This window comes from Rattus rattus, chromosome 4 (assembly GCF_011064425.1).
Source record: "Rattus rattus isolate New Zealand chromosome 4, Rrattus_CSIRO_v1, whole genome shotgun sequence".
NCBI lineage: Eukaryota > Metazoa > Chordata > Mammalia > Rodentia > Muridae > Rattus > Rattus rattus.
The window spans coordinates 159,165,734-159,189,196 of record NC_046157.1 but is presented as its reverse complement, the minus strand read 5'-3'; the positions used below and the strand labels follow the sequence as shown (position 1 = coordinate 159,189,196).

The following is a 23,463-nucleotide window of genomic DNA, read 5'->3' as shown; positions in this document are numbered from 1 at the left end:
TGTCCCTTACCCAGAGCAGCAGCCAGGAGGCGGTGCACTATGACGTCAGCAAAGCGGCGGATGGGAGAGGTGAAGTGTGTGTAGAGGGGAACGTTGAGAGCATAATGCCGGAACTGCGCCTGGTCCTGCAGCATCCCAGAGCAGAAGTACAGTGCCATCTGGAGGGAGAGCGGGACTAAGCCTGGCTGGGTCTGCTGGGTGGTGAGACCCAAGCTTGGCCCATGGCAAGGTAGATATGCACCTCCCTATAAGCTTTAGGCAGCTGATCAAAGCCAGCCAGGTTCTTGGCCAGGGCCATTCTACTTAAGCGGATCTCAGCAGCTGCCGTGGAGACCCTGTTCCCACTCAGGATACATGCCAGTCATGCCTAGGGTCTGCCAGGGCTCCATCCATAAGGGCAATGCTCGAACAGCTCAGAAAGCTATGCCTCTGTTGGGTATGGGATGTTGGGAGCCCTCAGGATGCTGAGTGGCCTCTAGCACTGTGGCACTAGCCACCAGGGCAGCTGTGCAGGGGCTCTTCCTCCTTAAGGCCTGTGGCTGCTGAGTCCCTACCAGGAATGATGCAGAGGAGTTGCTGTGGACCAGTTCTCCTCAGGATGGGTCTGAGCAGCCACCCTGGGTTGAGATAATTGCAGACAGGAAAACATGGCTATGTTGGCCCAGGGCTGTGAACTGTCTTCTGGAGACATGAGCAGAAGCTGAGGATGCTGCATATCCCTGGCCAGCACAAGAAGATGCCAATCCCAAGGGAGAACAGCCGTAGGAGCAACTCAGCCTCTGATGAGCCAACCCCACTCCCTCTGCCCTGATCTCTTCTCAGTTGACTGTCACACTTGCCACAAGTCCAAGTTCCACAGTGCTCTAGCATATGTCAGCCAAGGGGGCAGCTTGTTAGCTTGCAAGCCTGCATCTGTTTGCTTCTGAACAACTGTCCAAGGTGATGCACAGGTCTAAGAGACCTGAGCGAAAGGAACCACTGAGCTGCTGTAACCCTCAGAACAACCTAGCTGGCCTCAACCCTGCCATGGCCCTTGGAATCAGCAGCTGCTGTCTAGAAAGATGCTCACTCCTCTGAAAGCTCCAGAGTGCCTGGCCAAACGACAGCTTTCTCTGGCCACTCCATGTACATAGCCCTAGAATTCAGAGTGTAGTTTCCTGCTGGATCTTGAGCTACATCTGGAGCAAGCTGCTGGAGAAAGAGGGCATAGTCTTCGTAAGTAAGAAGTCATGTTTGTCTTTGTTTCAGTGGTGGCTCAGTTCCTGAGAAAGGCTAGGGTGAAAAGGAAAGGGGCCCAGGGTCCTTCTTGGTCAGTGTAGCTATCTCTGGGCAGGGCAACAATCATGGCTTCTCTGCAGTGGCTAGAGACCACTGGGGCAACCTAGCGTCCTGTTTCAGCAGCTTTCTTGGGAACCAGTCCTCACTCCTCACTTTTGTGCTGCTGTTTCTGTGCCCTGACCTGTCCCTGTCACTTGTCACTTTGTCCTTGCCATCAGAATCCTGGGGGCAGAAGCACCCTATAGGGCACAGCCTAAGGTCCTGTGTGCACTGTCTAGGGTAGGTGGCAGGGTGGGGAACAGGCAGTGGAGATTGGGAGCAGGGAACGGGCAGCCAGGTCCCCAAATGGCCCTGATGGCTCCATTCCTAGTAGAACTAGGAGCTATCGGGAAATAAATCAGCTGTGGCTGGCTGAGGCTACCTGACTCTCATGAACAGACTGAACCTGCTGAGAGTGACTGACCCTTGAAAAATGGCCTGCCACTGCCCTGGCAAATGCTGGGGCCCACAGCTGACCCCATTAGTACCTATAGCTCCAATTGACCTGCCAATCTCCTGAGATGGCTCCCATCTCCAGGATGCTTAGGCCCTGCAGGGACTGCAGTGCAGGCTGGAGGGCTGTGACAGGCTGCTAGGAGCCAGCCCATCTGCCCATCTCATAGCTGTCACTTGCTTGGGGACATGGGCCCAGGCTTAGGAAGACTGATTCTCCTGGCCAGACTGCAGCTACAGTAAAGGTAGAGACCTTTTCTCTTGCCTGGGGTCTCTAGCAGCCACAGGCCATACAGCTCTTGAGAGATGGAACATGCTTTTGAGCACATAGGATCAATTCTTCTGGAGCTCAGGGCCTGCCTGTCCCAGGTGTGACTGCAGCTTCTTTTGCCAGATAGTGTTCCTCAGTTCCTCTCTATCCAGAGCAGAGCAAGACAGCAGTGTGCTCTGTACACATGGTGCTTGCCAGCCAGAGTTATAATTACTATTGGGATCAGGGACTGTGTGACCCTCCTTACCTGCATGGGCCGGGAGTACATGTTGGTGAGCACCTCTTTCCGGGCCAGAGAGTACTTGTCATCTCCAAATGTGTTGGTCAGGCTTTTCTAGAAGTAAACCCCAGAAACCTGTATGAGATATAGTCAGGCCTGGGAACAGGCTTGAGGCTCATTACTGCTAAATATCTGATCCCAAATTTGGGGAGGTAGGGACGGGTTCCCAGGCCATGGGCCATGCTGACCACCTGCAGGGTACAATGATCCATAGTCTGTGTCAGACAATGGGCCTAAGATCTTCTGTGCTTACCCAGTAGGCCAGCTCTTGATTAGAGGAATCCTCTGCCCACTTCACACCCACCTCCATCTTGGAACATGGGTGGGAGGTCTCCTTTTTGTGGAATGGGCAAGGACACTGGTTCTGCAGCCCTATATGCTTAGCTCTGAGAAGGGAACATGTGAAAAGCTCTCCTCTAAGAAAAACTCCTTTTTTTTTTTTTTTTTTGGTTCTTTTTTTCGGAGCTGGGGACCGAACCCAGGGCCTTGTGCTTCCTAGGCAAGCGCCTACCCAACCCCATCCTAGCTCTTAAGGATCAGTCCAGTCCTTGCCAGAGGCCATGCCAGTGGTTACACCTTGAGTAGTCTCCTTTGGTATAGACCTGATAATAGAGATTGCCCCTAGTGGAATCCATCTTCTCCACTGCAGGGAAGACCTGGGTAAACAGGGAGGGACTAAATGGGGGCCGAGAAGTCACCACCAGCCAAACTTCTCGGCTTTCATCTCTTTTCTCCAAGAAGGGCTTCCCATTACCTGCCCACCAGCACTCACATTTAGGGCCCCTGCAGAGCTGACATCCATGGGCAGCCCCATCTGGTCACAGAACTCCACCAGGTCACTGAGCATCTTCGTCTGCGGTGGGGGATGCCGGCGCAGCAGGGCCTGCTCAGGGAAGGTGCGGAAGATCTTGTGGGCCACTGCCATGTTGGCCAGGAGCATGAACTCCTCTACAAGCCTGTGGGAGATGGATAGTAACTAGAGGGACCCTGGAGGCAGGTGACACTGCCCCTGTCCCAAGCTTTTGCTCAGCTGGTTCTCTTACACCTTAGTTCTCAGTGTAAGAACCTTCCTGCAACCCAATCTAACTGGTTCTTCTAGCTCTTTCTCTTTCATCTCCAAGGTCAGGTTTTCCCCGAGTCAACTTGTCAGTGATGACTTTCACTTTTGGTGATGTGTGTGGTCTCCTGTCTCATTTCTCACTGAATGGGGATGCTCTCAGGTCATGCCTGGTCCAGAGATAGTGCACAGTAAAGATCTCTGGTAAAAAGACTGGCCGGGCTTCCTCTGGGGCTCACTTGTAAGGAGAACTAGCATTCTATTTTCCTTTGCTTCAGTGTGATTAGAATTACCGTAAGTAGCTGTACTGTAAGTAAGCACATGTGGATAAAGCGCCGAATAGGAAGATGAAAACATTTCAAGGCCCTGGTGAGAAGAAGCAGGGCCTAATGGAAGATGGAGGAAGTGCGCCAAGACTGGGAAGCCAGGCAAAGTTAGCATCAACCAGCCCTGAAGTTCGTTACCCATATTTCAAGCCTGGGCAGGCAGGTCTCATGCTATTCTCCCCTGACCCTTGGTGAGATACGTGGATTGACAATGAAGTCTTTCAGGAAGGAAGTGTACACCCTGATACTAGTGTACTCAGAATGTCCTGTGTGGAAAAACTTGCTCCCTGGGCAGGCAAGAGCCATTAGAGACCTTGTTCAGCTTAGAAGAGACACCTCAGAGAGTTTGGCAGTATCTGAGAAAGGCTAGGATAAATCCCCCTACTGGAGGTTGATTAGAGTTGCTTGGTCAGACCTGTGATCTAGACAAGTTCTTGGAAGGAAAATCAGACATATAGAAGGCGGTGCTCCTCCTCCCAGACTGGGCCTGCTGTGAGGAAGCCTCTGCTCTGCCTGGGTGCCTATTTGCAGTGCTTTCTCTACAAAGACTAGGTAAGTGCCTTAGCAGTGAAGGCCACACTAGGTGGGGCCTGTGCACACCTGGCTCCTGTCATGGGGACCTGGGCACACCTGGCTCCTATCACAGGGTCTGGGCACACCTGGCTCCTGTCATGAGGACCTGGGCACACCTGGCTCCTGACAAGAGGACCTGGGCATACCTGGCTCCTGTCATGGGGTCTGGGCACACTTGGCTCCTGTCATGGACAACTAGACTCAGCTCAAGAAGAGAAGTCTTTGTGCTGCCCATTAGCCTGTAGTCAGAGCTTTTTAGGCCATTACCCTTCGTCTCAGTACCCAACCTCTTCTTGTGCTTATCAGTCAGTACCTGCCAATCACCATCACTGACCATCAAGTCTCTGAGACACAGTTTGAATTCTGGTTCTACCACAGTCTTGTTGTGGTACCCTAGTGAATCACAGACCTCTCCTATTCTTCCTTCCCAGAGTAAGACGATGCTAACATTGATCACTGGGCTGGTGTAAAGGCAGAGGAAACATGTGTCCTGGGCCAGATATTAGGAAGGAATATCAACTAAGACACAGTGGTGCTTTCCCGTCTTCCCAGCCACCACACAAATGACGAGCACATCTGCCTCAGCCTCCAGAACTCGGGGATGCGGTCTGTTCCTGCTCAGACTGTTACACAAATGCTCAGACATTTGTGGACTTGACTACTCAACATGCATTACTATGGGGAGTCAGGCAGGTCTCCAGGCCTTTTCTCTTTCTGCAGTCTCAATCCCTGTGGACCAGAGCACAGTCTTGTAATCCCAGGGTTGAGCTAGAACTGCAGTTGATCAGTGAGGCCGGCAGGTGGCAGCAGGACCCCACACCAGGACTGTGAGGATAAGTCTGGCAGGCAGGCAGAAGCGGGGCTGGGCTAATGGCTCAGGATGGGGGCCCTCCTCCATGCCCCAACCTACAGGTCAGAGACTATTTTGGGATGAGCCAGACTCCTGGTCCACAGGAACTCCTCATGAGCTCATGTAGGGAGACGAGAGGAATGGGGTGAAGGAAGGGACACTATGGGAAACTGGCGTGAGAAGACTCCAGGGAAGCAGCTTCTCCAGTGACCATGACCCTACTACTTATCTTCCCTGGACATCTGCACAGCCCCTTAAGCTGCCGAAGGCCTTGAGAAAAGAGCTGCATGTCTAACCCTGACCACAGTCTGGCATGACTCTGGTTGCATAGGCTGGCCTAGCTCAAGCACCTTGGTGTCTGCAGTTCCCATTCCCATTAGCAGTCCTTGTCCATCTGTCCATTTTCCCTCCCTCTGTCCATCTGTCTTTCCCTTCCTCTCTCCCTCTGAGTTAAGACATCAGCCCAGGAATTCTTCACAACATTTTGGCAAGAGCAATGCATTAACTGAAAACCTGTCACCAACTAAGAGGATGGCACAGCAGTAAGTCCTCACTTCTGGGTGCTTCTACGGTGGCTGTGGGGACCATTTTTCCCCCACCTTGCCCTTAAAGTCCTCTTACACCTGCAAGTGGAAGGGGAGGGAGCAAGCATGTGCCCACCACAAAGGACCCAGCAGATGCTCTGGCCCTGGAGCTCCCTGACTCCCAGGAGGCTTAGGATCTGAAGATGGACCCCAGTGGAACCCCAGGACTGCTAGGCTGAGACATGGCCATGCCAGTGGCAGTCAGAACGCCACTGAGCTTAAGATCCCCTGTGGGGCAATCACCCCACGGAGAGGTGCACAGACCCCTCCTCTCACCTAGCCAAGGCCCCTGCTGGCACCAGTCTACCCTTGTGCACTTCTCACAGTGATCAGCAGGGGCCATCAGACTCTTCCCTCCCAGTCCTGGGACGTGGCAGAAGTCACTTAGAACCCAAGAACTGGGCAAGAACAGCCTCAGAGTTTACAAATTGTGGCCCAAAGTTCAGGGGGTCCCTGGTGTCCCAGTTGCTGTTTCTTTCTTAGCCAAAGCTGTCTTTGGGCTGAGGGTTCTGATACTGGTTGGCTGTGGGGCCTCTGGCAAGTAAGCTCATGGATCTGATCTTCACTCTCTTGTGGGGAGAGGGGCAAAGTCTCAGACAAAAGCTTGCAGACAAACTCAAATGATGCCTGTGCTAACCCAGGGCATGGACCAGGCTGGAGCACATTGGGGAATGGGATTGGGAAAGTGTCCGAGGGAGGGCTGTCTGGGTTGCCAAGGCTTAGACTCCCCTTCTAGTCTGGGCACCTGTCTTCAGTCGTAGGGCACCTCCTCCCCAGTGACAGCATCGAATAGGCATGAGATCACTCGGCCCTCCTGGGATGGGGAGCTAGCTGGAGCCCAGCAACTGCCTGACAACTGCTCTAAATAGGGGTTCAGGAATGGCTGACAGCCAGAATCACCTTCCAGAACAGCAAGCCAAGCCCTCAGAGATGGGGCCTCAGTCCCAGGCCTGGCATCTGCTGAGCATCTGGAGCCCTGAGCCACTGGGGCCCTATAACTCTGGAGGTCTTGGGTGACTGTGCAGTGACAAGAGGCTGTCCATCCTGACATCATGGCGAAAGCTCCACAGCCTCTCTTGAAGCTGTCCCTACCTGCTGTCAGGGTCTGCAAGGCCTGGGGAGAGCGGACAGGTTTGCTGCTTCTCATCGCAGGGAACAGCTGAGCCAGGGCTTCATATCCTGGCAAGCAACAATCAGCCTATATATAAGTACGCACCAGAGATGCACATTCCGTATCATAGGAAAGGCAGCTTCTGCCCAGAACTGTTCTAATACCACTTAGAGGGAAAGGTTCAGATGCACAGGTCTATGAGCTGCCAATGTGTTATTAGTACAGGCATTCTTTACCTTAGGAAGTGAGTATGCTCAACACTGGGCTATGTTTATTTATTTGTGTCCTAAATGTATTTCTTATCTACTATTTACATAACTTTTTGAGACTGTCTTTCTCTATGGAAGGTCTTTCAGACTCGTTTGAAACTTATAATCCTCCTGCCTCAGCCTCCTGACAGGAATCAGACAGTGATTAGGAGAGAAGCCTCTGAGCAAGGCAGGCATGCTGACCAAGCAGAAATCAGTGATCAAGTTCCTGGCCTTAAGTAAGTAACACAGACTACAGTGTGTCTACCCTGGCCTAGCTAGACCTCCTCTTGTCTGGGCACCTGTCCTTATTACTTTTTTAAAAAAGAGCAACAGGGTATGCAAGAGTTGCTCAAATGCTCCAATTCTAGGATCTGGGCTAGCTTTCAGAAGCGTCCCTTGCTCTCCTACCACACTGTTACCACTGTTGTCCAGGTCATCATTTCCTGTTGCTCTGTTGCCTTCACACCAAACAGGGTCATGTCCCTTCCAGCAGGAACCACTGTTTAAAGACAGCAGTTCCTCTACCTGGTAAAACAATGTGGTGTGTTTAGACTGCGTCCCTCTTCTTCCCTGCTGCATCCTACTCTGGCCATACTGAAGTTCTGAGGTCCTTTCAGCTCCTGTCCTTTCATATTACTGTTCCCACAGCCCAGAGTACAAGTGTGTCAGGGCTGCTCTTCTCTCAAGAAGAGAAGCCTTCTCTTTCTTTGACTATCACTCAGTCTGGAAGACAGCATGAGGAACTCTCTGTAAGCATCCTCTTGTTCCCCATCACAGCACCAGGCCTTCGTGACTGTGATGGCTTCTTGGTCCTAGGCTCTATCTCATCTCCATCCCTAGTAGTACATGTGCTAGTCCCAGAGTGATGGTCAACGACCTGCACAGAGTGAAGAACTACTGGGAGCAATGGCACCAGGCTCCAGTTCAGGAGGTTGGGCCCCTATCATTGTTGTCCTTTCTGTTTGGTTCCTAGGTGCTTCTAACTCCCTAACACTCACTGCCAGGCAGGCTGATAATTTGGGGCCACCAAGTCTCTTGATCTTTTCTCTACAGGCCCTAACCCATCTACTGATGGTTAGTACTACTTCCTTAATACACAGCAGCAGAGTTATTTACAATAGTAATGGCTGGTAGGCTTCAGCCTTTAGAACTAGCTGTCTCTTTGTTGGATTTCTTACTCATCTTTTCTAGCTGTGGCCTCACAGATACACTCACAGCAGGATTCACTTCAAGGGATGCCAAGGAACCAGGATGAAACACAAAACTCTAGGTGGAAAGTCAGGAATTGAGGGTATAGGCTTGGACCCTACTTGGGAGCTAGAAGGTTACTGAGCAAGGAAGATGTTTCAAATAAGCATGTGGGAACAGTTGGGGATGGGGGACAGAGCAGGGTCAGTTAGGATGAGGGATGAAGTAGTAAGAGAGCAGCACAGGGCTTGAGTGAGCCAGGTGAGCAAGGCGTGTACACTGGCCCTCAGGAGGCCAGAACAGAGGGTGGCAGTGGCAGAACAAGGCAGAGGGACATGGAGGAGCTGCAGCAGGCTGACCCTGGTAAAGTGATGCAGAGGCAGAGGTAAGGGGCCCTGTGGCTGGCAAGTAGAGGCAAGCCACCAGGGTGGTAGGGCTGGGGAATATGGTTTAGAAAAATAGGGAAGGATGATAGGTCAAGTGCAGGCAATGCGCCGTTCAGTTTTGGTGAGAGTCGGTGACAGAAGGAAGGCAGCCAGGGGCCTTTTATTATCTTCAGACGAGCTGAAGGTACTCTAGGAGGCAGGGGCTCATGCTGTGAGAAAGCCTGCAGAAAGCCATCCAGCAGGTCAAGAGGAGGGGAGGGAGAGTCACTGTCTCATATCTCCCTGTAGAGCAGGATGAGTTCCCAAGTCAGTGCAGAGGAAGGGCCTTGTAGGCCTCGACCGTGCTCCCTGCAGGAACCATAGAAAGGCTGGCTCCTAGCAGCTAATGCTGTCCCTTACAGAACCTAGAGGTCACAGCACTCATCTGACACCATGCTGCAGCTATCAGGAAGAGAGGACCCTTGCTCAGTCTTATTATAGCCAGCCAGTCAGGGACAAAGAGGCTAGATGCTACATTTTCTGGACTCCTCATCTAGCACGATGCCCCAGAGCACTGTCCCTGGAACTGTCAAGCCCTTTGGGGAAGTGAAGAGAAGAGAAAGTACTGTACCCACTAGGAATAGCTACTTTACTGTGGCCCAAGGACAGGAACAGGTCCAAGAACTCAGTTTCTTTTTCCTTTTTTTTTTTTTTTTCCGGAGCTGAGGACCGAACCCAGGGCCTTGCGCTTGCTAGGCAAGCGCCCTACCACTGAGCTAAATCCCCAACCCCAGAACTCAGTTTCTTAATTGAACAGTGAGATGCTGGCACTAACTTTGGGTCTCACCTCAGGTGGGGATGTGGTGATAAGAGAGGCCCTGTCCAGACTCATCCTCCTCAGACTCTGCCTTCATATTTTCTACTCCTCTGCATCTGGCCTCTCAATACTGCCTGGCAAGGGAGGTGAGGCCTATGAGATGTTCTACCTTGAGATCCATTTTACCTGCTAACCCAGAGGATAACTCACCTATCCCAGCCACTTCCCACCCAGCTTACTTGCAAAGTGGCCTCAGAAGTGATTTGGAGCTGAGCTGCTTAGACTGGAGCCGACAGGGCCAGAGCTGAGCACCTGTCTGGGTGTTGCTGAAACCTGAAACTGCATCCATTTTTAAAGACCAAAACCAAGTGTGAGACAGAAGAGCCTCTCTGCCCTCAGCCACCAGGGCACTTGTCAACTTTGTGGGAATCTCATGCTAATGGAATTAGGCCACTCACAGAGATTGTTCAATTAGCGCTTGGCGAAAACTGCTAACATGGAAATTTGATAAGAATTGCTCCCAGCTAGTTTCAAATTCATTTCTTCTGAAAACCAAATTTCCCCCACATGGGCACATCCTCACTGTGGGCTAAGGAGCCCTTGGGCTCCTCAGTAGCTGTGAAGGCAGCTGCTGGGTTCTCACTAGAGCTGTGTGCTGGAGCATGACTCTTCTCTATAGCCCGGCAGCCCAAGGTAGGAAGACAGCAGTCACCCTCACGGAGACCCGCTGCTCTCTCAGCGGCCCCAAATTGAGTGTAGTGTGGTGGAAAACTGCAAGGGAATGGAGTGTGATGGGAAGTCAGTGGTCTGACCAGCACTAACTTGAGAGCTGCTGGGGGTGGGAAACTTTAGAGATCTTGTTGCAGTTCCCCTCTGAGGCCAGGCCAGGGTGGAGCTGGTGGCTAGGGAGCTGGAAAGTGGAGGCCTGGGGGGTGGGGAAGGGGGTGCTGCTGCAGGCCAAGCTTCAGGGGAATGGGAGGGGTACCTGGGGAGGAGAGGCAGCAGCAGACTGACAAGGTGCCCACCATGGCCTGACCACAGGGCCACCCCACGTCACAGCTAGGGCCTTTCACTGACCCCTTTCCTCCTGGGCTCCCTGCAACCTGCTCAACATTTTGGACGTTCCCATAAAACCACAGGGAAATGAATGGGGCCTAGTTCACAGGCATGGAAAACCCCAGAGGAGCAGGTCTCTGGAGCCAGACATAACAGGACTTGTGGGTGAGGCCAGAGCCAGGTTTTCTAGTCTGTGGGGCTGAATCAACTCCAGCCCTTTCTATAGATTCAGCAGTGGAGCCCTGCTGCAATGAAGCATGTTTCAGCCATGTTTTTCTAGTTCAAAGGAAGTCTCCAGAGGCTGGGCGTCCAACTGCAGCCCTCTGGCCCTGCCAGAGGGAGGCCCAGTGCCTGTGGTAGGGAGGGGGAAGGGATTGCTCTCAGTCCTTTGACAGCACTGAAAGCCCTTTGTCAGCGTAAAGCTAGCCACGAAGCCTTGCTCTTCCCAAGGCTTAGCTCTGCACAGAGGCACGGGGCAGGCCTGCACGTGGGCAACAGCCCTGGCCCATAAGCAGAACCAGGCGCTGTGCCGTGTGGCCTTGCAGTGAAGGGTAATTGGGCCTTGCTGGCTCTTTTATGATGTTGACACACACGCCTTTCTCTAGTTCCACTGAAGCTGGAACCGCTGGTTAGAGGAGGTGTGGCCAAGGCATACAGAAGCACATCACCTCAGGGAGCCACTGCCTGCCTGCAACAGCTTTTTGGCCCTGCTCAGACTCTTAGCCAAGGCCAGTGCTCCCTCTTACACCCAAGTAGAGGAGCCTGACCCTGTAGACCTGCACCAAGGGCAGAGCTTGGATAAGCTCAGGGAAACCAACTGTGTCACCTCTGACTTTGGGAGGGATCAACTTTGGTTTTGAAGCTAGAATTTGGGTGTTAATATGTTCAGGGGAGAAGGGTGTTTTAGAACACACAAATTCTCTCTCACACACACACAACTACAAGAGAGAGCTAGAGAAGAGAGAGGGAGCCAGTTACTCCTGGGCGCTCAGGCTGCTCTGCTTTATCGAAAGTGTGCTTTGCTCACCTTCAAGAAAATGCTTTTGCTTGGGCTGCTAGGGGGTGGGCCCCGTTTTCCAAGGCCACCCTGGAGTGGTGAGGCCACTAATGGTGGGACGGAAAAGAGAGTGCAGCCAAGCTCTCTGTGTGCTTTGTCATCCAGCCCAACGAGTGAGTCCTTTCTCAGGAAGAAACTGTGGGTCTTAATGTACACAGAGGGAAACTGAGTCTCAGAGGCTAATGAAGATGATTAGAGCCCAGACTGTGGCAGGGTTGGGATATGGGTGGGGCACCCACCAAGGCCTGCAGCTGTGACTTTACCGGGCTTTCTGGAGTTGGGGTGGCTATGCTAAGTGGGAAGGAGGTACAAGCTATTCCCTTTGGAGAACCCTGCTCTGGGACGACACATGAAATCCAAATCCTTGCAGGGCTTCTGCTCCCTAAAGAACTCCAAGCCTCACTTGGCCCAGCCCCTCAAACTCTTTTTTTTATTAAATGTCACCTTTTCTTCCCCTTTATCAAGCAAGTTTATGTATTAACTAACCCAGGCAGCCCACCCCAAGCTGGAGGCAGAGCACAACTAGAGTTGCATGGTAGGGTTGCTCCTGTGGGTCTGAGGGATGGCCTGTGTCCCAGTGTTGTTTGGTTCCAACCAATCAAGAGGACACTAGAAGTAACTGAGTGCGCCTTCTGAATTGTAGGTTATCTCTGTTGGGCAATACAAGACCAGGCCTGCAGAGGCTGTGGGAGGAACCTGAGTGCATCTCTAGGGAGAGACATTAGTGGAGGGAGCCCTGGGATGAGCTGCTTGCTCTTTCCCTTTCCCATGATGCACTCTGCACCTGCAATGGGTCCAGCCAGAACCAAGCATGAACTGGTTTCTGTCTGCTGGTCTGAGGCTCTAGGGAAGACCAGGACAGATGGAGTAGCAGACAGACTGCATCCTGGCATAGGGACATAGTCAGAGCTGTCTAAATTGTCAAGTCACTAGGTGAACTGCCCAGGGCCGTGTCCACTGGCTTCAGTCTTTGGAGGGTAAAAGGGAGATGATACTTCTTTTTCATCCTCTTTATGGTTTTGCTGACATTTAAGCTTGTATCTGAGTAAGCCATAGCCCCACCGTGCATGGGGGCAGAATTTAAAATAAGCTTACTAGGAAGAACAGACTTGGGAAACCATTAGGGAACCACCAGCCCTAATCTCCCCCTCCCTGAGCCCCCCAAGTCCAAGGCACAGGTGAGGGGCATCCTGGAACTAGATACACTTAGGTTGGAGTACAGCTTCTACAATCATCCTTGTTTTGCTCCAACCCATCAGTTCATGGACAAGCCGTGGTCGGATCAACTCTCAGTGGTGCCCGTGTAAGCTTGTTCACTCAGCTGCTCTGTCTACAGCAGTCCTGGCTTGGGGGCTCCACCCACCTACTTGTGATTTTTTTTCCTGTTCTTCCCACCCCTTCATTCTTTTGGGCCAGTCACAGCTAGCTAGTACTACTAACCTGGGTGGCTCAGACAGCTCAACTGCCTTATTTCCCAGTACCTTGAACAGTGTCTAGGACATAGCAGCCACTAAATACTTTAAAATATTATAATGATATATAATTAATATATAATTTATGAAGGTGGTGATGGTGGTGGTGGTGGTGGTGTGGAGGTCTTAACCATGTAGGCCAGATTGTCTGGAACTTGCTATACTACATAGACCAGGTTAGCTTTGAGCCTATGGCAATTTTTTCTAAGTCTCCTGAGACTATTTGCTTTGTTTATAAAGACCAGCACCTTACCGTTCTGCACATGCTGTTTTTGCCTCAAGAAAACAGAGAGTAAGAACAATAAACCTCATGGGGAGACACGTGCCTCCAGGTACAGCCTGGGCCAAGATCTGTGTCACTGAACCCACAAGAAGCTAGCAGGAGTGAAAAGGTGCCTCTGGGTATCTTAGTATAGGACTCAGGAGGTGACAGAGTTTGCCAGGCCCTGACAAAGTCTCTGCTGGAAGTGAGGACTCACAGAGCATCCTCTGTAGCCATATTCGTGGAGCTTAGTTGGACCAGTGCTTTGCTTTTTCCCTGATTGGTAAGGGAGTTGATGAGGGCTGACCAATGTGACCAATGTGACCAATGTGACCTGGCTCTTCCCCTCCTCTGCCCCGTTTCCTCTGCAGACCCTTGGGAAGGAAGGTGTGGGGAATCTAGGCCTGAATAGTTTTGGGGATTCCAGAGACCAGCTAGATGCTGATGAAATGTTCAGGGACCAAATAAGCCACACTAGAATCATAATTTGCTGCTGTTTTATAGAAATACTGGGTGAAAGACAATACACATTTTTAAAGGGTGAAAATAGAGCTCTTCGGGGCTAGGCTAGGGTCTTCTAGGCTAGGGTTTCCACGGCTTTCTCTCTCCTTATTCCTGCTGGACAACAGGCACATGAACTTGGCAGTCAGAACCTGAGACAGCTTCTGCAGGCCTGTGGGACCTACTGAACTTGCCCTGATCAAATTTTTACGTGTCTGTAGACAGTTATTACTTAAACCCAAACAGGGTGAGCATGGTAAGTAAGCCTCCTTTGTGGGTGACCTGATAAGTGAATACTCCTGTCCAAGGGCAGCTGCTCTCCTATAAACACGAAACCCAACAGATTAAGAAAAGCCTCTTCCCACCCGGGCTGTTTCCTCTACGCTAACACTTGTCTTATCACCCACTGGGATGCGGTCTGTTGAGTCTGGCAAAGCTCATTAGTTATGTGACTTTAAAAATATTGACCCATGGTTTTATGAACTGGGTTCAGAGTGCTTTAGATGGACGTGTTCCCATCCAGCGAGTTCTGGGCTTCCCCAACATGTGCCTGGACTGCACCCGACTTCTTCGCATAGGCACTTCGCCCTTCCCACCTGGCAGCACCTAGGCACCACTCTTGTCCTCTCCATGTCAAAATACAGGCTCCCATCTGCCACCTGCTCACAGTGCACTTGCCTGTCAAATGAGGCCCCAGCTGAGAGAGGCAGTGCATGTACTTCTCTCCCGAGGCTGGGCATCTCTGTGAGCCTCGATCCTAATTCCTTTGTCACCCTGTATGATGTGAACATGAAATGCCCCCATAGGTTCATGAGTTGAAGGCCTGGTCCCTTACTGATGACACTGTTTTGGAAGGTGGCAGAGAATTTAGGAGGAAAGGGCACTTCGGGCCGAGTGATGGGGATTCTTGGGCTCTATATCTTGTTCCTGACCCCTTTCTCCTGCCATCTGCTGCTTCCTGGCCACAGCTAGGTGACCTGTGTTGCTCCTACCTCATGTTCCCACCACACTGCTTACCTGACCTTAAGCTGATTGAGCCCAAGGACATTTCTTTCATCATGCCCCCTCTCAGGTATTTGTCAGGGATATTGCTTTAATATGTCTGTCTTCCTCAGTGGGTTCTCTGGGCCTTTATTATTTCCATGCACTGCACAGTGCTTGGCTCATGCTGGGCAAGCAAAGGAATGAGGTTTACACTGGAGTGACAGTACACACAATGACTATTCTTCTAATCTGTGAGGTACATGGTAGAATTTACTCCTCTTGCAATCTGGGCCATTTGTGGAGCCATTTTTTTTCTAGGCTTAGCAGTGGGACAGAGCTGTCTAATGTGTAACACAATCTGCATATGGGCTCTCTGTGATGAATTCTGCATCTCCCTGGCTGTGGATGACTCTACTGAGGGTCTGAACAGCACTGGCTTGGCTCCCATGGTATGCTTGCCTGAACAGAAAGGTACTGCAAGAACTATGGTAGTAGGTGTGGAGGCTGGGGAGTGGGTATCCCATGTGGATGGCAACTTTACCACCCAAGAACCCAATGGCAATAGTGGTTTTCTGGTCATGGTAACTCAGTGGGTACAGGGATGGCACTGCAAACCCCACAGGGCCCGTGGAATCTCAGGTTATTCCAGAGAGGAGTAGACAGTTCCTCAGTTCTTCTCTTAGGGGCCAAGACACTGCTAAGTATTCCATAAATATGATTAGCACACAGGCTTTCAATCTCTTATCTGAAATGCTGAGACCAGAAGTGCTTGAGATTTCATTTTCAGATTTGTGAATATTTGCATAGATTCCCAAATACAAAAATATGAAATTTAAAATGTTCTAAAATCTAAAACTTGAAGTTCATAAGGTATTTGGTTTGGATTTCAGATCAGTGATTCTTAACCTACATTATGAACGCCATCTAGAGTAAATGGAGGAGACAGGAACCTGGTGATTTAGAAGGAACAGAGGTGTGCCAAGGTTAAGGACACAAGGGGAAAGTAATCCATGCTTTCAAGAAGAGGTATCCTCCTAGTGTCTGCTGAACATCTCCAGTGCTAGCTGTGCTGGGGTACTGTTCTTGCTTTTGGGCATATGGATAAACATCTCCAGTGCTAGCTGTGCAGGGTACTGTTCTTGCTTTTGGGCACATGGATGAACATCTCCAGTGCTAGCTCTGCGGGGGCACTGTTCTTGCTTTTGGGCACATGGATGAACATCTCCAGTGCTAGCTGTGCGGGGGGCACATGGATGAACATCTCCAGTGCTAGCTGTGTGGGGCACTGTTCTTGCTTTTGGGCACATGGAGTCAGATTACCTTCTATCAGAACGTCATCAGTGCTACAAACTGGTTTCTTCTCAGCAGTCCCTGGCTGGGTCCCAGGTCTGCTCTAAGCACTGGGAACCAGAATCTAAAGAGAATCCAGTAAAGCCTTTTAATACACACTCTCCACCTCACAGTCAAAAGTATTCACATTCCACTGAGTTACAGAGGCAGAGGCAAGAACCCGCCTCTTGCAGTACTCAGCAGGGGACTGGTAGTTCTGAGACTGAGGGTTATGTTAACAATTCGAGTCAAGTTTGATGACATCAGCACTGGAAAATTCACTGAGAAGTCAGAGGGAGTGAAAAGGGCATTCTGTTTCATGAGCAGAACAGTGATGAATGGCATTTCTTACACAAAACGTAGTGACCACCTGACTAGTCTGGTTACACTGAAGGGTAGAGGACACTTTTAGTTTAAAATGGTGGGCAGCCTCACCAGGCTCCAGGGAAAGAGGCACTTCCTGATGAGATGGGATGAGATGGGGTGGGGTGGGGTGGGATGGAGGAAATGCATGTAGTAGTTCAGTCAGTCTGCCTTAGTTGGCAGATGTGGTATACAAACATACAGAGTCTCAGAGAGTAGAATGGTGCAGAACTAGGAGGTGTGTCTCAAAGTCAGCTCTAGGAAACATGTCATGTGTCTGCATGGGACAGGCACTTTGCTGTGTGGAGACCCACTGTAGCCTTGCTTGGACTGATACCTCCTTTCACCGGGAGAATTCGAACACTTGCCTCACCTTCCTAAGGATTCTAGGCCCCCACAAGACCTGGTCTTCACAGCTACCACAGTGGGGAGGCGACAACTACTCTGATAGCCACTGGGGCGGAGACAAAGACACACAGGGCAGGGCTTCAGTAAAGTCAAGGGAAAACCCCGAGACACTGTGGTTACTCACTGTTGGGGAAAATGTCTGTGCAGAGTGCAGCAGACTCTGCAGAAAGCATTTTCAGCTGGGCATGGCACTGCTGTCACGTAATCTCACTTGGAGGCTAAGACGGGAGAATTGCAAGGTCAAGGACAGCCAGGCCAGCTTGGGAAATTTAGAAAGGCTCTGTCTCAAAATAAGGAATTAAAAATAGCTAAGGATGCAGCTCATGGAGCATTTGCCTGGTATGTCTGAACTTTTAGGTTCAATCTCCATACTGTAAAAACACAGTATAACACAGCAGAACACCCACACCCTTTTTACATAACATAAATATTTTGAATAATCCTCAGTTATTAAAACCTCAGTTATGTCTAGCCAATGTCATTAGGAGGAGATATATATATATATATATATATATATATATATATATGACAAGGTTTTGATGCTTCAAACACTATGACCTCTCTCTCCCCAGTGAAAACAAGAGTCTACAGAACAAGTGTATTCCTATCATTCTAAACAGCTCAAATGTTACACATCTGTGTAAGCGCCACAGCTAAGGTCAAACACGCAGGAGAAGGCGACCACAGAGTCTTATGTGAAGAAATAGGGGACAAGAAGGACACAGATGAAGATGTTACAGCTTTTGAGATAAAAGCCCCTGCAGGTGAATGGAGGCCTGGCTACAGAATCAGAGAGCTCTACCCTTTAGGGATAGGGTGGTGAGAGCACAGTCTCCACATCTAAGGCTAAGCTATATCTGCCTCTGTCAGAACAGTCCCCCTCAATGTGGTGCTAGTCATCCTCTGGCTTGCTCACCTTGGAGCCTGGCCCAGCAGTGCTTAAGGTGGGTCACTTGAGGATGCCCAGTGAGGTGGGGCCACAAGTCAATGGAATGATCTGTGTTTTGTACCTCAGTCAGACTTTGCTGGTTGGCTTTGCAAAGCCATGCCTAAGTGGGGTATTTCCTTCCACTTAACTCAGCGGACACAGCTTGAGTCACTCTGTGAGATCCCTTTCCAGTTGGGTGCCCAGCACAGGAAGACCTACCCTCAGAACAGTTAACATGTCCTCTTGGCCTTAAATAAGGCGGGCAGCAGCTAAGTGATTTATAGCCATCAATAGCCTTTGTCTGTCATCAAGCATGGCAATTCCTTCAGGCTCTGGAGGCTTCCTGCCCAACCACCAAGAAAAAGCCACAATGCCTCAGAGTGCATGGAAGTAGCAGTGACGACAGATTAGAAACACTTCCTTATGGAGAGCACAGCCAAGAGCTGAGTGAGCCAAGCGTGTTCTGGTTGCCTGCCAAGTAGCTGCTGGAGGTGATGGGCACGGGCACCTTTCTCCAGGCTCAGACCCAACCTGAAGTCCTGTGGCCTGCTGTGGCCTGCTTCCTGGAGGCTAACCTGTGACTGTCACAGGCCTCTGTGTGCTTGGGGAGGGTGTCTAGTGCAGGCATACTTGCCATTCTCACTTTCTCAATGTGTCTGGTGTCTGGTCCAGCATCCTGATAGAGAGAGGCTGTGGATCACTGTCTACTGGACAGCAATGTGTGGCCTGTCCATTCACTGGGGATACAGGCCCAAAGATCACAGCCTCTTCTAGAATTTCCTGAAGTCTCAGAGAGGAACAAGCCTCCTTGGGTTTGAAAGCTGCTGGATGACTATGTGCTTATAGAAATTGGTTCTGGAGTGCCTCTGGGTGCAGAGGTGTGTTTGCATAGGTTGCCAGGAGAGATGTGTGCCTGCACAGGTACCCAGAGAAGGCAAAGGAAGCACTTGGTCAGGTCCAGGAAACTGAGAGAACGTATAGCTGTGACCAGTATGGATTCAGAGACAGTGAAAATGCTGATGGCCATTAACTCCTACACCACTGTGATAAGAGCATGTCACCATGTGCTACAAGGAAAGGGAATGACTGAGGGCTCCACATTACACCGGAGCTGCAGTCCCAAGAGGCTCCATAGAAGGGAAGAACTGCAGTCGTCCCTTAGTTAAGGAGTTAAGGAGAGGGAATGGCAGAGTTAGGCAGAGACAATTTAACTCGATTCATTTAATGCCACCCTGTGTCAACCAAGGGCATATTTTTAGTAAGTAAGGTCTTTGTGAAAGCTGAGAAACAGTTAGTTGTATGAGTTCTTGGTACTGTGAATTCTGTCCTGTGGGAAAATCTCTGGGGTCATCTTTAGGTAGTTATTTAGGTTGCAAAGCAAGGAGTGTGGGAAAAACTGAGAAAGTTCTCAGAGCCATGGCTGGCTCTCTCATCAGTCTCTAGGGACTGCTAGGTTTGGGTCTCTATGCTCTTCGTGTCTGTTTCAGTGATTGCAGAATGATTCTGTTCATCTTGCCCAGGACTCAGGAACTGCAAACAGGGCAGGTGAGACTACAAAGTGCTGTAGGTCCTTCCTGTAGTCTGAGTATCTGGCCAAGAACACAGACCTCAGTTGTGATGGACACCATTTGGCAGCAGACAACAGGAGACAGAATAGCTTAAGAGACCTTAGTCTGGTGTGGCTCATCCATGAGGCCATGGAGAGCTACATGCAGCCCGCTAGGGCTATACACAGGCAGCATGGAGGAGTCCCTCTAGCTTGAGATCCTTGACCATCTTGGCAATGGATATCAGAGAAAGGAGGGGTGGGGCAGATGAGAGGGCCATAGGGAATTTGGAGGAAGGAGCAAACATACTGGTATGGTGGGTTAGCAGCTCTCCTCTAGGGTACCTTTATGATCTTGGGGTTGTACCCTCATTATTCAATCACAGGATCAAAAAACATTAAATGCTCTGGGGCTTACAGATCTCTCTTAACTGCAGAATCATGCAAGTTTCTTCAGCATGTTCATGTGGCGTATTCATTAAGAATTTCTTTACTATTCCTTGGAATGGTAAGCAGGGCCCAGAATTCAACTCTCCTGATGGGTTTCCCTAAAGGGTATGGGTCTAAGTACAGTGACACCACACAGGGAATGAGTGTCTACATAACCATGGAAAGGGCTGGAGGGTCATCTATAAGGTTAGGTCCCTAAAAGACACTTAAAAAAACCAGAGAACAGATTATTGATGATTCCATCTGTGGCTATCCCAAAGCTGGAGAACACAGGTCACTGATTCTAGAGTTGCACTTCCTTAGTTAGCCAAAGGGATCAAAGCGTTAGGAAGTCCCCAGTTGGCCAAAGATCAGGAACCAGAAAGTGGTGCTGCTTACCTCTATTCCTCCATGTAAAGAGCTGGAGCACCTTAGGCTCTGCTCCTGGTGTCTAGTCATTACTGCCTGACTCTAGGCTGACAAGTATAATACCCACAGTCAACAAAGGATTCACATCCCGAATAGGCAGAAAAACACACCAAGGAGAAAACCTAGAAAATCAGGCAGAAGTTTTGAAAAGGCCTGAACTCTTGTCACTTGATAAGTGCAATTATATAGGATGAACAGTTTTATTCCTAGGTCTACACTCAAACAGAATATATGCATGTGCACGCAAAAGCATATATAAACAGACTTATCTATAATAATTTCAACACAGAAACAATCAAAATGCTGATTAGATTAATGAAGAGTAGATAATTGGGTTTTTTTTGACAAGAGTCTGAGTAGCTCAAGATGGCTGAAATTTCACTATGTAGCCAAGGATAACCTTAAACTCTTGATCCTCCTGCATCCACCTCTTAAATGCTGGGACTACATTATACCTGACTCTAAAAGCCTTTCATAGTTTGCCTGCGTACTAGAACTTGATGAGAAGACTCTATTGCTTAAGATACCACACATACTTGTCACAGGACATGGAGAAATCAAGTTGGTACTAAGCAGCTTCCTCCCTGCTGTTTAACCTTCATCGTCCTGAAAGATGCCTGCAGGCTGCTGTGGGAGTCCTCAGTACCATTACTCAGCTGTGAGCCCTGTGAGCTGCAACAGTGAGCAGGGTGGTAAGCTATGCCCACAGGTGCAGAGTGCTGCAAATATTATGAGGTAGCCAGTCACACACTGGCTCAACTTAAGCCCACTTTACAGGAGGCAACACACACCTGGTATTGTAAATCTAGCCAAGAACTCTTGGCTGGGGAGCTCACAGAACCCAGGGACAGAGCTACTGTTACTATTTTGCTAAAAGGACACAGTCTAACTGCTCTCTAAGTCTGTGTCTTTCTACCCATAAGTTTGTGCAGCTCTTAAAGAACTATTTGTGCACAGTAGACGGTGATGGCTGGAGTGCCCAGCCACAAGTGGGGCCTCCATATCATGCCCACCTCCAAAGCTCAGGTACTATCTCAGAAAGAACAGAGGTCAGGGAGGACCGGGGAGAAACAGCATCTTTTGGCCATGACAGGATGCTGCATTCAGGGTCTCACAGCAGCCATGTTGTGCATAAGACCTGCACTAGATCAAGTCTAGGCAACATTCTGTCATGGAGTGGGGAAGAGTTTGTGAGCCTCAACCTTAGCTGAGGACCTATGAACAGCTGGAAGCTTCTGGGATAGAAATTAGTCAGTTTTATCTAGGGGTGTAGCTCTTGGCAAGTCAATTCATACCTAGAAGTATATGGACAACACAAATTAGAGTCAATGCATTATGAAAGAGGAGGAGAAAGGAGGAGGAGGAAGGAGGGGGAGGAAGAAGAAGGAAGAGGAAGAGGGAAGAGGAGGAAGGAGGAGGAGGAAGAAGAAGGAAGAGGAAGAGGGAAGAGGAGGAAGAGGAGGGAGGGAGAGGAAGAAACAATGACAATGACAAGAAGCTGGGGGAAGTAGGGAGGAAGGATCTAGGAGGACTTAGGAGGAGAAACTGGGGTGGATATGATCAAAATATAGTATATGAAATTCTCAAGGAATTGGGGCCTTCTGCATGCCAGGTACGTGCTCTACCTTCAACTTTTCAAGGGAAAGCTCTGCAGCAATGAAAATGAAGGGAGCACAACCATATACAACAATGGCTTCTCATTAATGTAATACTTGGAGGAAAATTAGGACTTGCTGACTGATTCCATTTGGAGGAGAGAGGAAGGTTCTGAATGGGGGATGGATGGAGTATGTATGTGTTTAGGGAGCTCTAACAGTCTATTTCCTGACCTCAGTGTGTTTGTGTTCATTTTCTTTTTCTTTCTGTTTTGTCTTTTTGAAAGAGGGTCTCCTGAAGTCTAGGTTGCTCTCAAACTCAATTGTAGCCAAGAAAGACCCTAACTTTTGGTCCCCCCACTTACCTCTTCTAGGCTTATGGCATCATCACACCCAGCCACGCTCACTTGCTAACACTGCAATGGGGTAAATGAAAATGGCTGCCATAGGCTCTTATACTCGCATGTTTAGTCCCCAGCTGATGAACTGTTTGGAAAGGGCAGGAGCTGTGGCCTTGTGAGTTAGGTGTGTCTCTAAGGATGGACTTTGAAGTTTCAAAAGCCCACACCACCTCTCTCTCTCTCTCTCTCTCTCTCTCTCTCTCTCTCCTCTCTCCTCTCCTCTCCTCTCCTCCCTCCCTCCCCTCTCCCTCTCCCTCCCTCCCTCCTGCCCATGGATCAAGGGGTAACTCTCAGCTACTGCTTCTGCGCCAGGCCTACCTGCACGCTGCTATGCTCCCTGCCATGATGATAACGAATTAACCTCTGAAACTGTAATTGAGCCCCAGTAAAATGCTTTCTTTTGTAAGAATTGCTTTAGTCATGGTGTCTCAGCACAGCAGCAGAATAATGACTAGGAGACAATGGCTACAGACTTAGGGTCTGTAGCTTTTCTCTCTGCACTAGTGGTTTCAAAGTAAGTTTTACAAAGTGAGTTTATTGTATAAATTTATTTTCTAGTGTGTGCCACAGAAGAAAACAGTATAATGCCTATGTCATTCTGCATGCTGGAACACGGACCATGCTGTTCCATGTATATGCATGCACTGAGGGGTCTGTGGCAGGTCTGTGGCTAGCACAATAAGCTCATTTTTCTGGCTTTCATGTTTCCTTGCTTTAAACAGTTCTGGCCTGAGAAGGGGAACAGTGTCTGAACAGCCAAGGGCCAGCGTGGCAGTATGGGAAACCTCTGGTAACTTCTTCTCTTCAGCCCTATTTTCCCTGGTTCTCCCAGTAAATCTTGGAAAGTGATGCTGACTTAGCTCCCTAATAAATATCTTGGTCATCTGTACACAGATTACATGTGTATAGACAGCAACTGTGAAGGTGCCACACGTAATACATGAAGGCACCGTAAGCCATGATGTGGTAGCAGCTACCCTAGTCCTGCTGACTTCCCTGCCCCAGATCCCTAGGCAACTTAGTACCAGGTCTCTATAGACCCACACGCTGGGCCCATGCCTGCTGTGCACCTCAAAGAGGAAGCAGCACCCTGGGAGAAGCTTGTTTGCCTGCTCTGCTTCTTAGATACCTTGGGCAGGGTATCTCTCAGATCACAGGTGCCCCTTTCTGTGAAGTGAGAACATGTGAGGGCAAGCAAGTGGAATCAAACACTGTATTTTGGTACCCAGCATATTCTGGTTGCTGCTATTGGTCTCATGC

At 49.9% G+C, this 23,463-nt stretch overlaps 1 protein-coding gene across 4 annotated transcripts in view; it reads right to left on the bottom strand.

Annotated features, from left to right (window-relative positions):
* Dis3l2 (DIS3 like 3'-5' exoribonuclease 2) overlaps nt 1-23,463 on the bottom strand; it is a 350,417-nt gene that overhangs the window by 2,973 nt on the left and 323,981 nt on the right. For all 4 annotated transcript variants that reach the window (XM_032901537.1, XM_032901540.1, XM_032901539.1 and 1 more), the window contains 3 exons: nt 3,094-3,277; nt 2,289-2,375; nt 11-158 (listed from right to left, as the gene is read on the bottom strand). In XM_032901537.1, coding sequence (XP_032757428.1) covers nt 11-158; nt 2,289-2,375; nt 3,094-3,277 — 419 coding nt within the window. The remainder of the gene's footprint in view (nt 1-10; nt 159-2,288; nt 2,376-3,093; nt 3,278-23,463) is intronic.